Raw genomic sequence first — 15,319 nt, 5'->3', positions numbered from 1 at the left:
CCTCAGGGACCTGACAGAGTACACGGAACATGGTTGACGCTCAGGAATCCTTGTCCTTTGCTTGTTGGGCACCAGTGTGTACCTTCCCTTGCTTCCTTCTGTCCTTTCCTCTCCTGTTTGCAGCTCTGTCTTGTGTGAGTGTAAAAGAGGAAGAAGAGTGGAGGGAGGAGAACGGGGAGCCAGGCCCCTTGTCAGATTCCCCTTCCCAGATCAAGGGGGGCCCAGGTCCTCACATCCAGATGTGGGGTCTGTTTATGCAGTTGAGGCCTCCCTTCCAGGGTGGGATGGATGAAGCAAAGGGGTCAGCCAAGGGAGTAAACTGAGAGAGCATCTTAGGGAGAAGCTGAATACCAAAGCCTGGCCCACCACCCGAAAGACCACCAATCTGGGTGGGCCTAGCTGAGAGGGAGACCATGGATGTGAGCCACCAGGCCAGACGCTAAGAGGAACCTAGAGAGCCCCTCCTCAGGGTAAGTTGTGCCTTGGCTCCTGGGGGTCTCCTGTGCTGATGACAGGGCAGGCAGTTGCTGGGGACTCTGAAGGGTACACAGGGGCAGTTATGGGCACAGCCCCAGCCTCACACTTTAAAGGTGTGATTGGTCCTCCAGGAGCAGGGGAGAAGAGGGCAGAGCAGAGGCCCCTGCACGTTTCTAGATCATGAGTGGTACCCTGGTCAGGAACCATCTATTTCTTTCCCACAGATACCGCCAGAGAACTTAGCAGCTGGATGCATGGGGAAGGGTTTCCCAAGGCCCAGAATTGCTCAGAATCAAGCTACAATTTGCTTCTGGCCCTCTGACAAATCATCCCTGAAGGGTGCCCAGCCGCCAGGGGTACATGCCTCTGGTTATTTTCAACACATCATATCACTGGGGCCAGAGCTCTAAAGGCAAACTGGCAGAAGAGGCAAAGTTGCAAATCAAAATTCCTGCCAGGGAGAACAGTGGAGCCAGCTGATGAGGTCTTCTGCCAGGGACGGCCAACCTTGCCAAGCACGGAGCAGAGTCAGTTCTGAATCCTTCAACAGGAAGCAAAGCTTGCCTTCCTGTTGTCCTCAGTCCAGAAAATTCCAGTTTATGTCCTTCCTGATAGTAATGGGAAGAAATCACATCGAGCCTTAATATATCCTTTGAAGGATTATATTCGTATCTTGGTCTAAGCCAGCGACTCTACCTCCAGACACATAGACACATAGACACACAGACACAGACACAGACACGCACGCACACACTTTGGCCGGTAATCCCTGTCTTCATGAAGGCCAAGGCAGGCCTTCTTCCTGCCCAGGAAAGCAGAAAATGTGGGCTCATTGCCGCCTCTGTGTTCTTAGAAGCATTTTCACATTAGCTGGTTTTTAAGGAATTGCCCTCATCTGAATGTTGGGAGATGTGAGCCCTAGGCCCACTTTGGCCACCAACAAGCTGTTGACACAGCCCCTCTTGGCTTCCGTTTTCTCAGCTGTAAAGAGGACCCTTGTGACAGTAGTGGCTCTAACATCCTCTTTTTTTTAATGTTTACCTGAAAGCCACCTGAGTGCAGAATTGGAGTATTTTACATTCATCCTGGAGGGAGAGAAAAAGAATAACTAGAACAAGTGCTTCTAAAAATTTATGACTTAAACTCCTTGCCTGAGTGGAAAGGCTATTTCTGTCCAGGTACCTCCAGGAGCTAGTTAATATCTCACTGCTGGTAAACTTGGTAGAGGAAATGTTGGCCTCCTGCTTACCCTGGGGTCCCCACAGTCCCATTAGCTTCATCCAGTTACACTGTGACATTTTGGGGCAAATCAAGTAAGTGATCTGCTTGTGTCTTCTTACTGGAGAAGCGTGACCTGCTGGGGTGCGTTTTCCACTGTCACATTTTGCTACACATTTACCCAATCTACCTTCGCAGTTCTCACTGCCCTGTCTTCCTATTGCACGGAAATAGAAAATCACCGCAGCTCATGTACAATTCTTTATTAATCACTTAGGGCGTGGTCTAGAGCGAAATGGAACCCAAGCCCTCATGCTTGTTTAGAATTACCTTCTTTCCAGTTGCCCTGGAGTCAACTCTGACTCATGGTGACCACGTGTGTCAGAGTAGAACTGGGCTCCATAGGGTTTTCAATGGCTGATTTTTCAGAAGTAGATTGCCAGGCCTTTCTTCTGAGGTGCCTCTGGGTGCACTCAAACCTCCAACCTTTTGGTTAGCAGCCAAGTGTGTTAACCATTTGCACCACCCCAGAGGGCCTAGAATTACCTTAGAAAACATCTTATTTGAAAACTGGCATAGTTTCTCATCTAAGGAAGCATGAAGGCTGTGAAGTTGGATGAAACCAGAGAAAGTGAAGTCAGTCAAGGAAAAAGCAAAAAACAAAGGAAAATCTGTAAACCCACTCAGTTAACAAGGAAAGCAGGCACTTGGCCAGTGTCAGTCAGGTGTGGAGGAGGCTGGATAGACAGCTCCCCAACTGTCCCTTTCTGAAATGTGCCCCAACCGCCTCTGCACCTGCCTAGGCTCCAAGCAGAAACTCACACTGCTGCCTGCTGGCTCCTCCTTTCCTGCCACATTTCACCTGCGTACCCGCTGCGACCACACCTTTCACACGCTGTCTGGTAGCACAGCATTCCCCGTCTTCTCTCTGTGCCCCTCTGCTCTGCCCTGTCACATTTCATGTGTCTGTTCCATGCCAAATATGACACAACAGTCAGATTTTTTTTTCCCTTGGCTAGCACAGTAATCTTGGAAAATATGATGACTTGTAATTTTTTTTTTCTTAATTTGGGCCCCTGTGGTCTGAGGCAAGGTCTCTGGGGCAACGGTCTCAGCGAGGGGAGGCGCATGTGAAATTGGTTATAAAAATGCTCAAACCAGCAGAGGAGTGAGACATCCAGGAGCAGGCGTTGGTGGGACTTGGCAGGGAGGAATTAGGCCACAGGGTGTTGGCAGTTACTCTGATCCTAAGGTAAAGGAAGGCTAATTGGCAGAAGTTCGAGGATAACTTCATTAGGTAAACACGCATCTGTCCTCAGGTGATGGCAGAGACAGAGAAGAGAGGAAGAAAAGGGAAGGCATTGGGATGGGGAGCCGGAAGAGGTTGCCCAAGGTGAAAGAGTGGCCCGAGCTGTGTGAGCCAGAAAGAATCCCTCCCATGGAGGCTTGTACGCAAGGCGAGGGGCCCTCCGCGCAGCTTCCTTCCTTTCTTTTCTCTACCAAAGTTTGTGTGTACTCATATAGACAAGACAGAAAAATACTAAGAAGGAAACACACACACAAACCCAGGCACCCGTAAGCCCACAAGTCACAGATCTTCACTCTAAATGGATTGCTTTCCAGTCTTTTGCTCTTTCTGTATATTTTATAACATAGTTGAGCTCATACTGTAGCTGCAACTTGATATCTGGTTATTTTTTCTCCACTTTAACATAATGCAGACAGTTCTGTGATTTTCTAAACCCTGTGGGAGTGGTGGACACACTATGGAGGGTGCACTACTCACAGCGGTCAAGGGCATGCCTCTGGAGCAGACAGCCTGGGCTGGATGCCCAGCCCCCGGCCCCCTGTACTAGCTGGGTGACCTCTCAAAGCCTCAATGATCTCATCTGCCACCTGGGCATAAGATGATCACTACCTCATAGAGCTGCCACGAGGATTAAATAACTCCGTGCTCACTCTGTACCATTCAATCCTTGCAGCGTCCCTAGGAGGGAGATAATAGTAATACCGCCCTGTTACAGATGAGAAGGTTCGGCTAGGTGAGAGCAGGTACCGGTATCCACAGCTAATCATCGGCAGTCTGATTCTGAAGCCTCACCTCTTACCCCGCGGTGCTAGCCTGCTTACCCAGAGGAACCTGGCCAAATCACCCAGCTAGTAAAGAATGAAACCGAAATGCTGTTGAATGCAGAGCCTAAATGTGACGATGCCCCCTGAGAAAGTTCCCCATTGGCCTGAGATTGTCTCCGGGCCCTGGGGCTGCACCAGGCCCTGGTGGGTCGGGGCTGGTGATGGGCGGCCACTTCTGCTGGACTTGACAGTAAGGCCATAGTAGCACATTTTCTGAGAGCAGAAGAGACTCAGTGACACTTTCGAAAAGTCACAAGCCTGATGATGCCCAGAGAGCGTAGAAGTGTCAGCAGTGACATAGATCACAGGCTCAGACCTTCCCCATGTCCATCCGTCTGTAACAATTTTAGTGTGGCGATGGCTGGCTATCCCCTTGCACTTGGCCCCTACTTCCCTTAGCCTGGCAGTAGTAGTAACGCAGCGGCCTGAGACTGGTGCCCTGGCTGGGTTCTCCGGCCACTGCCTGACCACAGTCAATCTTTTGTGAGCAGGAGCTGCCTGGCTCCTGTGCCTCTGGAGCTGGCTCAAGGATGAATGTCATTGATTTGCAGCACTGTTTCCTTCAGCTACAGAGTGACAGAGCATGAAAGAAAAACAAACAGCCGCTGATAGATGGGGGGAAGAATCCATTCCATCTCATCATGTGTGACAGGGTGCGACTGGTCCATGGGAGTGCCACAAATGGTCTGCCAGCTGTGGGACGGAAAGGGGCAGAAGGCTTGCAACCCAGCTTGGCCGCAGCGGGCCCTCTGCCGTGATGTCAGTCCCCCATGCAGAGCAGATTTGATTTCCATTCGAGTTGTACCAGTGACTCTGAAGCGCTTGGTTATTCAGCAGATTAAATCTTAATTGCAAATGCTGTTTCAGGAGTACCATCGTGCTTGCTGGTGTCAGGCCATTTTTGCTTGAGGCGTGCTTTTCCAGAAGGCTGTTACAAATTTAGAAAGAGGGAAATGGCGCTTCGTTCGCTGATTGGGCTTTTGTTTTGCAGCCTGAATTTATTTTAGTGTTTGTTTAAAGGTGCCAAAAACTGACATCCCTGGAGAGAGAGTTGCTCAATTTTTTTGGAGAGGTTTTCTGGATTGTCCAAACTGCATCTAGAAAACAATGTCTGTGGTCCTTATGTCAGAGGATAGGCTTGCCAGCATTCTCACATGCTCTAATTTTGATTCATTTTTCAGAGACCCAAGAAGCCACCTCCTCCATCAGCTCCTGTCATCAAACAAGGGGCAGGTAATGTACCTCTCAGTTCCATCAACACAATGTGCGTCTTTCTCTTTGCATAGACGTGTTCAGATCATCCCTGAGAGAGCGCAAATTCCCAGATGGCCAAATTGGGAAATGATGATTTGATCTAAGCAGACAGATTTTAAATATACTGCTGTTTTTCCTCAAAAATAAAATGTGTCCTTGATACAGTGAAAATTTCTGAGTTCACAAAGAGAGTGGTCAGAAGGACCTTTAAAATAAACTGGGTTTGTTTTGTCTTCTTTTTCTTTTTAATAAACTGCTTTGAGCCAAGGAGAACCTGATTGTCCTGCTTTGCATGTGCCCCACCTAGAGTTGGCTTGGGAACCATTTCTGCCCATGGATCATGGTGTCACAGGGCATGTATAAAAACCCATTGCCATCGAGTCAATTCCGACTCATAATGACCCTATAGGACAGAGTAGAACTGCCCCATAGGGTTTCCGAGTAGCTGGTGGATTCGAACTGCCGACCTTTTGGTTAGCAGCCATAGCTCTTAACCACTGCGCCACCAGGGCATGTATAGAGTTGCTGAATTTTCAGTGTGCCCTGCATGGTTAACAAAAATTTGCACTTACTTCACATTCCAAAAAGATTTTTTTTTCTACCAATAAATACTTTCTCCCATGATTCTCTTATCTTGAAAGGCATCCAATTCACTTCTTCTGCATAGTTCAGATATTAGAGTTGAATAATGTAAGTAGAATTGATGTTGGAAATTTGGGTGTAACTCATTACATACTAGATTCTCACGCATAAAGATGGACTAGAGTTCTCCTTTATAATTATTAAAATCCATTGTGGAGAGAAGTTCCTCTGTGAATAACTAGTTAAGTGGCATTTTTAAAAACTTAGCAACTAAAACAGAAGAAGAGTAAGGTATTTTCAGTTCTGCACATTCACAATTATATTTTTTATATCATGATATTTTATATACCATTTAAATGATTGGAGCCCTGGTGGCGCAGTGTTTAAGAGCTTGGCTGCTAACCAAAAGGTCGGCACTTCAAAGATACCAGGCGCTCCTTGGAAACCCTATAGGGCAGTTCTACTCTGTCGCTTAGGGTCGCTATGGGTTGGAATCGACTCAACGGCAGTGGATTTGGTTTTTTGTTTTTTAAAGTGAATAAATTTTCCAAATTGGTTTGTTTATAGATTTATTAAGGAGTGATTTTTTTTTAAGTTCTTTTGGCCCACTAAGTTGTGGGGGGAATCAGCGTGACCCCAAATTCCTTTCCCATTTCCTTCGGCATACCTGAGAATTACAGAGAATAAACCCTCAAATGGGATGTTAATTATATCTCCTGCCCTGCCCCCACCCTCATTTGCATTGAGTAGTTTAATTTTGCCACCTGGTGGTTCTGGCAGTATAAATATTTTATTGTGCTGAAATTAAAGCAGGCTATTTATTTGCTTTTCTCTGAAGACCCTTTTCCCTAGAGGTCTTGATAACACATAAGAGACCAAGGAGATGAGTCTAGTGGTCCAAGGCTCACGTAGCCTAGAATGTAACTCGGATTGAATTCTTCCTGATACTAGGATTGTCAGTTCCTGCTGTGTCTCTAGGCATCATACTGAACGTCTTCAAAATCATTAGGAGTCTAGATTGTACCATAGTAGGCAAACTCTTACCCTTTTAAAATAATTTTACCAAGGTTTATGATTGGTCTCTGTGGGTGGAGCAAAGCAAGATGGCATCTAATATTCCTAGGTTACTTCTGCTGCTCATTTATCCTGCAGAATGATCTTGGAAACTACTTGGTGATGGGAGGTAAATATTCATGTTTTCCTCATTATCAACTTTTATTATTTTCAATTATTTGATTAAAAAAAAACCCCACAACTGATGTGGAATTGACAAAAATCCAATACAGAGTTTAAATGTAGTGAATCATTAAGAAGACTTAGGTGAAGTGTGTGTTCCAAGCACCCATCTTTGGGGCTGGTCATGTAAAGAGTTTGCCAAGCACTTAACCAAGTCCATACATAAGAGCAATGTTTGGGATTTGTTTGGTATTTAACTATTTTCCAACTGCTTTTACATCCCTGAGGCTACTGGCACCGATGAGGGCCCCAAGCGAGGGAGCAGCTGCCATCCACCTGGGTAAAGATGAAATGCTAATTGGCACGTTTGGAAAATGTAATACTTGAGGGACGCAGATACAGACAGGAAGGACTTTGGGAGAACCACCATATCTTCTCTGCACGTTCTTCAACTTAAAAATGTGTTCCAGTTACTCTTGCTGCATAATTTAGTGGCATAAATAACAACCAAAAGTTTACGGATTCTGTGGGTCACGAATTTGAACGGAGCACAGCCAGGACAGCTTGGCTCTGCTCTATAAGGATGGGACCTCAGCTGGGAAGGCTGGATCAGCTGAGGCTGGAGGATCTACTTCTTTGCTCACATGTCTGACACCCCTTGGCACAGACAGCTGGAAGGCTGGGCTCAGCTAGGGCTGTTGACTGGAGTGCCTCCACGTGGCCTCTCCAGCATGGCACCTTCAGGGCAGTTGAACTTCTTACAAGTTGGTTCGGTATTCCAGCAAACAAAGCATAAATGACATGGCCTTTTATGAAATCACATGGTATCCCTGTGGCCATTGGTTGAGGCAGTCACAAGCCCACCCACCTTCCAGGCAAGGGGATATAGACCTCACCTCTTAATGGGAAGGATATCAAACAATTGGAGTCCTTGGGTGGTGCATGTGGTTGACACACTCAGCTGCTAACCAAAAGGTTGGAAGTTCGAGTCCACCCAGAGGCACACTGGAAGAACGGCCTGATGATCTACGTCAGAAAAGCCAGCCATTGAAAACCCTGTGGAGCACAATTCTACCCTGAAGCACACGGGGTCACCATGAGTCGGAGTCGACTCCATGGCAACTGGTTGGTTACCAAACAATTGGAAACCGTATTTTAAAACTACTACAAAATGGAATCCAGGTCCCTGTGAAATTCCTTTTTATTTGTAGCGCATGATATCCAGTGACCCATTATTTGTATATTTTGATGATTGACTTGTTTATTTGTACACATTCCGCACCCCCACCCAGTGATTTTCTGTGCGACTATTTTGATGCCTGGGGAAGTCAAGCTTAAATATCGAAAAATATTAGTGGTTTTCTTGTAAATTAAGGATGTATAGGCAGGCAAACTTAATGACGTAGGCCAGAAAGGACTTACGCTCTGTTTCTAAGCAGCTTCTGTTTGCCAGATAACACCAGCACCCAGCTCAGGAAAAAAAAAAAAAATCTATTGACTTTGTTGTACCTGATAAATATTTAAATGCTGGTGTGTCGAGTAAAGGAACAGAGAAAACATTTTCTTATCACTATCATCCTTTCCCCTCTAGGTACCACTGAGAGAAAACATGAAATTAAAAAGATACCTCCTGAAAGACCAGAAACGCTTCCAAACAGAACAGAAGAGAAAGGTATGAGATCAGTTCTTCATTGACCCTTCCAGAGCAGCAGTAGGTGAAGCTATCTCTGTAAATCACAGGGCGCATCCTGATTACCCACAGAATTTGCTTTTTCTTTGGAATGTGGTGATTATGGCTTGGTTTTGATTACTTTTAAACCTCCCATTTCTAAGGAGATAGGAGAGGGTTATGTGGTACTTCTTTGGGCCAAGATTTCTCATCAAATGAAAAACAACCAACTCAGCAACTTGGCATATTGGGGCTCTTCAGTGATGCCTCTGCCATCACCACCCTGCCCACACCAACAGCATCATGAAGTTGTGATGATGACCGGAAGTTCCTTGAGGGCCCAGATGTGTCTTCCCCATTTTATAGCCAGCCCAGCCCTCCCCCTAATGCGTAGTACCCCAGGGTGCTCATTAACTGTTGAAGAATGGACCGGGCTTAGTTAAACTCCCATTCAGACAAATGATAGCTCTATTCCTTGGTCCCTGCTGGACCCTTGGCCCTGGCTAACTATGTCATAGACACATATCCTTAGTCAAAAATGTTGGGGCAGGGGACACTTGGCACAACTGGGAAAAGCAGTTCAGTGTCTGGAGCCTCCAGGGGAAAGAAAAAGAAGTTGCTATCAAGTCAATTCTGACTTACGGCGACCCTATGTGTCAGAGTAGAACTGCCCCACAGAGTTTTCAAGGCTACTTCTTTCAGAAGTAGGTCACCAGGCCTTTCTTCCAAGGCACCTCTGGGAGGTGGATTCAAACTGCCAGCCTTTCCATTAGTGGCCATTTGAGCCACCCAGGGACTCCTGAAGGTGGCCAGACATATCATTTGCAGGGAAGTAACTTAACTTGCCTCACTGGGCACACAGTCAGTTTTGCCAGCGTGTCTGACTTCTACTGTTCTGAGTGTCTCTCCCAAAGAAACCTGCAGGCTATGGAAGGCTTTTTTCTTAGGGGTCTAAGATTTGATTGATCACACATTTTACGGGAAATATGCTATGTTATTGTTATGAACAGGGGGCATAGCAAATTCCATTTTAAAAAGCGTAATTAATTATTTGGAGGTGTTCCCTGGTGGCCTCATGAAATTTTATTGTGAAATTTAGTATTTATCTCAACCTGCCAAAAGTTTAACTAACATTGCAATCTCTTAAGAAGTTACACCTCTTTCTTTCACAGCGAACAGTTAAAACTTGAGTTGTGGAAACTTCATTGTGACGCCCAGGTCTGTGTAACAAACACAGTGAAAAGATAGCCAGTGAATGTATACTGTATGAATAGCTCTTCAATGCAAGTGTGTGCTATGAAATACCCAAATGCTGTCCCCTGTCCTCACGGAAGACATGTGGCTAGTTTCTATGTCATAGCCAGGCTCTGTGGTGAGGACATTCTCACCTCTGGTCCATAGTGACTAACGTGGACTCAGCTTATGTGGGAACAACTGCCCTAGTTGGCTGGCCAAGTAGCCACATACCGCTGGTCCCGTGATTCCTTGCCCTATGCCACAGTGGAAGGCAGAAGCCCTGGCCAGAGCAACAGGGAACCAGCCCTACCCTGAGACTTCTGCTCACCATTCAGCCGGCCCAAGCCCCCTCTCCCATTCATTCTGCAGGCCACTGGTGCGCTGATCCCTGTCCTGCTGCTCAGCAGGAGAAATCTCCCTTGCTTTGCATTCCAGACAAGCCCTTCCTCATCTGGCCCTCGTGTACCAGTACGTGAGTTCCCAGCATTCCTGGCTGGAGAATATTTACCCACAGAAATGCTGTGGGAATGAGCACAGTGATATCTGTAACATACCTGATGGGCTGTTTAAAGCTTTTGCCACTTGGCTTGGGGGCCCAAACAACATTTTTAAGTTTGGGTTTGCATGTAAAACATGTTCTCAGTAGCACCTTACAAGCAAACATAAGTTCCTACCTGTACTCTAGTTGGCATCTCTCTGAAGTTCTGTCTTTAGAAAGAAGAATGTGGATGCATGCTTTTTAGACCATGCGCAGGGCAAGGCTAGTTAAGGACAGAAAACATGAAGCTGTCACTGAACACTGCACAGTTTTGCCACCACGTCTGGTGTCACCTTCATTCTAACAGCTCTGACTCCCAAAAGCCTTGGGAAGAAAACACCTGTGCAGCCCAGTTTACCTTCCAAGTTCAAACTGCACAAAAAGAATCCAGAACTAACCGTTGTTCCCTGAAACTCTCCCCCATGGATTGGCTCAGTGGCCCTTTCCCCATGCTGACCTGAGAGGTTCCAGGCCTCTTTCCTCCCCACAGCCAGCAGGTCCTGGGGCCCCTTTGCCAAACCCATCAGACATTTACCGAGCCCCCGCTGTGTGCTGGGCACCATGCAGGGTTTCAGAGAGATGGCCAGACGTGGGCCCTGCCATTGGGGGCTGACAGCCAAGCAGGCTGTGCCAAGCATGCGAACACCCGGGAGGTAGTGTGGTCCAGGCAGAGCCTGTTCTTCAAGGGCTGCCCTTAGATGCTTGGGTCAAGAAGTAAATAAGTCTGCCTTTGGAGGCAGGCCCAGCTGTTGTGAAAAGCTGTTGTCGCATTTCAAATGAGTAGGAGTTTGCTGAGCATGGGCAGTGGCTGGAAGGACATTCCAAGCAGAGGGATCAGTATGAGCAAAAGCATAGAAGGGGGCAGTGAATTGCTGCTCCACAGGGCTTTTTCTGACATGACAAAGGATAAATGATGCTCCTCTTCTTCCCCCTTATTTTCACAAATGTCACCCGTGATTTTTTTTAAAGCAGGAAACAAGCAATTTGCATCTGAGTCCTGTTGCTTGTACTGGATCTGTCTGTTTTCTTTATGATTTTTTAAACAATGATTTTTAAACAATGACCAGAGAGAGAGCCAAAACTGGATTTACAGAAGCCCTCCGTTCCTGCCATACCGCCAAAAAAGCCTCGGCCACCTAAGACCAATTCTGTCAGCAGACCTATCGCGATGCCTCCAAGAAGGCCAGAACGACCAGTGGGTCCTCTGACCCACACCAGGTACTGCTCCATGCTCACTCCTGGGGGTGTGTGGGGCGGCCACGGAACACAGGAGGGGCCTTGTGTGCAGGCCTTGGGAAGGGAAGAAGGAGGGAGGCGGGGGATAAAGCTTTCCTCTACGCCCTCTAGCCAAGTTGTCCCAGACTCCGGCCACTCCTGTTGTTGTCCCTGCGTTTGGGCAGAAGTGAGCTCAAGGTTAGGCAGTGCCATGTGGGTTATAGGGTTACCAGATGAGAATCTGCCCCCAGTGTCTAGGCCCTGCCCCCACACAGGGACTTACGCTTCATGAGAGCCAAGCCAGCTGTCCTGACCGGAAATGCAGCGGCATGTTCCCCCTCGCTCACCTGGGTGCCCTGCTGACCTCTGGTGCGCACTTCACACTCGCTCAGTGATGTCAGGGGACCCGCTCCCTGCCCTGTGGTGCCTCCTTTCATACCCCTGCCCATCCGCTCTGCCCGTTCTGCTCATCACCACATGGCCCTATTGTGGAAACCAGCACCTGACACTGGGTCTCGAAACTGTGAAACCCTCCACGGCAAGGGACGTGCTTTATTCGGGCACATAGTCTGAGATTTGCCCGGCAAAATTAATACTGTTAAATGGCCGGCTGGATGCTTGTTTTAGTAATGGTGAAATTAGAGTTGGATATTGTACATTCCAGAACTAAGATGCCCACCACATAGCAAGGAACTTGTTGAATTCTCACCACAAGTTCATTGCGAGAACTTTCTACCGTTACATATAGGTTACATGTGTTGGTGTAACACACCAGAGCAAGTCACTAACCTGGAGGTATTTACATGTACCTATCAATGCGCAGTTCTGCCCTCCGTTTTTTTTTTTTCTCTTCTGAGCTAAGTTTGCACGATGCGAGTTGCGTGGGGCTTCAGTGCACTCGCATTAGAGTCAGACAGTCTTCTGGGCTTGCATCTAGCCCCATCTCATCATAAGAGAGGGAGCCTTGGCCAGTCACCACCCCTCTTCCCCTCCCTGTCTCCATCTGTAAACTGGGGATGGTAATGGAATGCACCTAAAGAGGAAGGAAGGAAATCATTCCCAAGTACTTAGCACCATGCCTGTAAACCAATGTTATTTTCATTGTCATTTTTATTCTGTCCTGTAAAACTGAGTATACTGCAGTAAGACAAGAATAGCTCATTTGCTTTTGGCAACAACAACAACAAAAAAAAACACCTGTGCCCACATATCAAGGCAGGTAGTGATGTGAGTGGTTGAGAGGTGTCAGAATTTCACCCAGCTGTGGTGCACACGTGCATGTGTAAGGCTGGCTACCCAGCAAGCACACAGCTGCACTTCTCTCAGGCACGGGAGCCCATATGAGGAGCAGCTGGTTCACCTGTGTTATTCTGCAAGGCCCACCAAGGTCCAGTCAAACCACTGCCTGTGTAGACGGCCCCCATGGGGAAATTAATGGGACCAGGGCCACTGCTGAGTTTGTCAGGCCCCTACGTGGCATGCTCTCTGCCACTGACTGATAGCAGGGGCTGTTTGCACATGCATGTGACATGCAGCTTGACAGCCCTGCTGACCTTAGCAAGGGCCACTTCAGTGGTAGTGGTCAGCCCAGAAGCGAACACTTTAGAAGGAAAAGGTTATGTAAGCCTCAGTGCTTCTGGAAATAATATGAGCTGCACAAACAATGAGAAGATTTGGAGCAGCAAAGGTTACACATCACTTTATGGCTGGTGAAAGGAAATCAGAAGTCATGCTCGGCCAAATGCTATTAGGCTTCCTGCAGCTAGAAACATTTCCACGGTCTCAATAACAATTTCCACAATACTCCTGCAGCTCTCTCTAATGACCTGATGGAATTCCGCCTGCTTCCTTGGCTCCTAGGGTTGTTCTCAAACCTCGGTATCTGCTCAGTGCAGGCTTTGCGAGCCATTGATTAGATCTGTGAGCATGGGGGAGGCATATCCCAACTGCTGGGCTCTCAGAGGCTACTTCCTCCTGCCTCTGCTTAGCTCCTCCCTGCCTGCAGCCTTCACAATGTCCAGTTGTAAGTTAGAAGGTCACTAAGGCAGATGCATGAGGGCGTTTGTACGGAAGCCAGTGGGAAATGGAACTGTTCCCAGCATTGTGTGTGTCATATGAGCAGCCTGGGAAACGGGGATGCCCCCATCCAGCCCCCCAAGGCACTGGTTTGCAGGGGAAAGTAGGGGAAGCCCTGGGATTGCTTCCTGACAGTCCTCAGAAGTGGAGGACCTCAGTGAATTGGGGGGGAGAGGGCAGAACCCGCATTGGCCAATTGCTCAGCCAGTTAAGTGTGGGAAGGTCTTGCTCCAACTCAGCTGTTCCCAAGCTTGAGCCTGCTTCAGGATCACCTGGAGAACTTGTTAGAAACATTTCTGGGCCCCACCCCTGGAGTTTCTGGCTCAGTAAGCCTGGGAATTTCTAGCTCTAACAGGCTCTCAGGTGATGCTGATGGCTGCTGGTCTGTGGCCACACAGTGAGAACCACTGCTCTAGATTCTGCCAAGTTTGTGACGGGCCCCTCTCCTCCCGGCTACCTCTCCTGCACCTGGGACTCCTCCCCGGCTTGAAAATCCAGCTAGTGGACCCTCCACTGGGAGCCCGCCCTCCCTCCCACCCCCAGTGCCAGGTGATTGTGTGCCCCTCAAATTCCCAGCCCTGTGTCTAGCCTGGTTCTGTGCCCCATGCCGTGTCGCTAGGATGCTCTTACCCCCAGACTCCTTTACCAGATTGAAAGCAGATCAGGAGTGTGTTTTGTCATCGCCACGCCTCGTGGCATGGAGTGTATGGTAGTGGCCCACTTGACAGACACTTGTTGAGTGCCATGGTTCATAAAACTGGGGGCAGGGAGTGCCAGGGCTTACAGTTTGGTCACTGTTGCCTCTCCTCCTGTCCTTCCCAGCCTCTGGACCAGCTCTTCAGCATGTGTGTCTTACCTTCTAGGCAACCTGCATTTCAACATAAAAGAATATTTAAAAAAAAAAAAAACAAAGAAAGGCTGATTGTTTCTTAATACTTAGTGCACTTAATATTTTTGGCGAAGCAGTTACGTTGACCAACCCGTACATTGGTTTATGAGCTTGTTTTGCTCTGCCTAATTAGTGGAGGGAGAAATATTCACTTAATTAAAATAATTGTGTATCAGTGGTTCTCCAGAGAAAGGGTATTGTGTGCTGTGTGAACCCAAGTCATCACCAGGATTGTCCTGACGGATGGATGGACAGACGGTTGAACAGATAATTGCACAAATGGACACCCAGTCGTTGTTTGCCGTTCTTTTTGGAACTAGGCATTGCAGCGCCAGCTGCGTTGTCTGGGCTCAAGCTTACTCTCACCAGCCAGAAAGCTCGCTGCCAACTGTGGCTTCCAGAAGAGATCGATTTCTTTCTATTTAAACAGGAACTAGCATCTTTTAGAAAAAAAGGAATGCATAATTTTAGGAAGAGCGTCGAGTCATTTTTAGATACGTTCACTTAACAAAAACGTATCGAGGGACCGCTGTGTGCAAGGCGCTGTTTTGGATATTAGTAATGGGAGTGGGGGGCTCCATGGTTCCAGTTTGGTGTTCAGGAATTCTAAACAGGAGAAAAAGGAGCTCTGGTGCCACAGTGATTAAGTGCTGGGCTGCTAACCAGAAGGTAGGTGGTGGGAACCCACCAGCCGCTACTCAGGAGAAAGATGTGGCAGTCTGCTTCCGTAAAGATTACAGCCTTGGAACCCTACGGGGCAGTTCTACTCTGTCCTGTATGGTCGCTATGAGCCGGAATCGACTTGATGGCAGTGGGTTCCTACGGGAAAACGTAAGCAGTTTTGTGCTCAGTCTGA

General features: G+C 47.8%; 1 protein-coding gene across 7 annotated transcripts in view; it reads left to right on the top strand.

Annotated features, from left to right (window-relative positions):
- The window catches only part of SH3KBP1 (SH3 domain containing kinase binding protein 1), a 407,394-nt gene that overhangs the window by 333,356 nt on the left and 58,719 nt on the right, over nt 1-15,319 (top strand). For all 7 annotated transcript variants that reach the window (XM_023737269.1, XM_023737268.1, XM_023737267.1 and 4 more), the window contains 3 exons: nt 5,010-5,061; nt 8,432-8,512; nt 11,351-11,501. In XM_023737269.1, coding sequence (XP_023593037.1) covers nt 5,010-5,061; nt 8,432-8,512; nt 11,351-11,501 — 284 coding nt within the window. The remainder of the gene's footprint in view (nt 1-5,009; nt 5,062-8,431; nt 8,513-11,350; nt 11,502-15,319) is intronic.

Source organism: Trichechus manatus, unplaced genomic scaffold (genome assembly GCF_000243295.1).
Source record: "Trichechus manatus latirostris isolate Lorelei unplaced genomic scaffold, TriManLat1.0 scaffold00100, whole genome shotgun sequence".
NCBI classification, from domain to species: domain Eukaryota; kingdom Metazoa; phylum Chordata; class Mammalia; order Sirenia; family Trichechidae; genus Trichechus; species Trichechus manatus.
The sequence above is the reverse complement of the archived record's forward strand: the minus strand, read 5'-3'. Positions and strand labels throughout refer to the sequence as shown.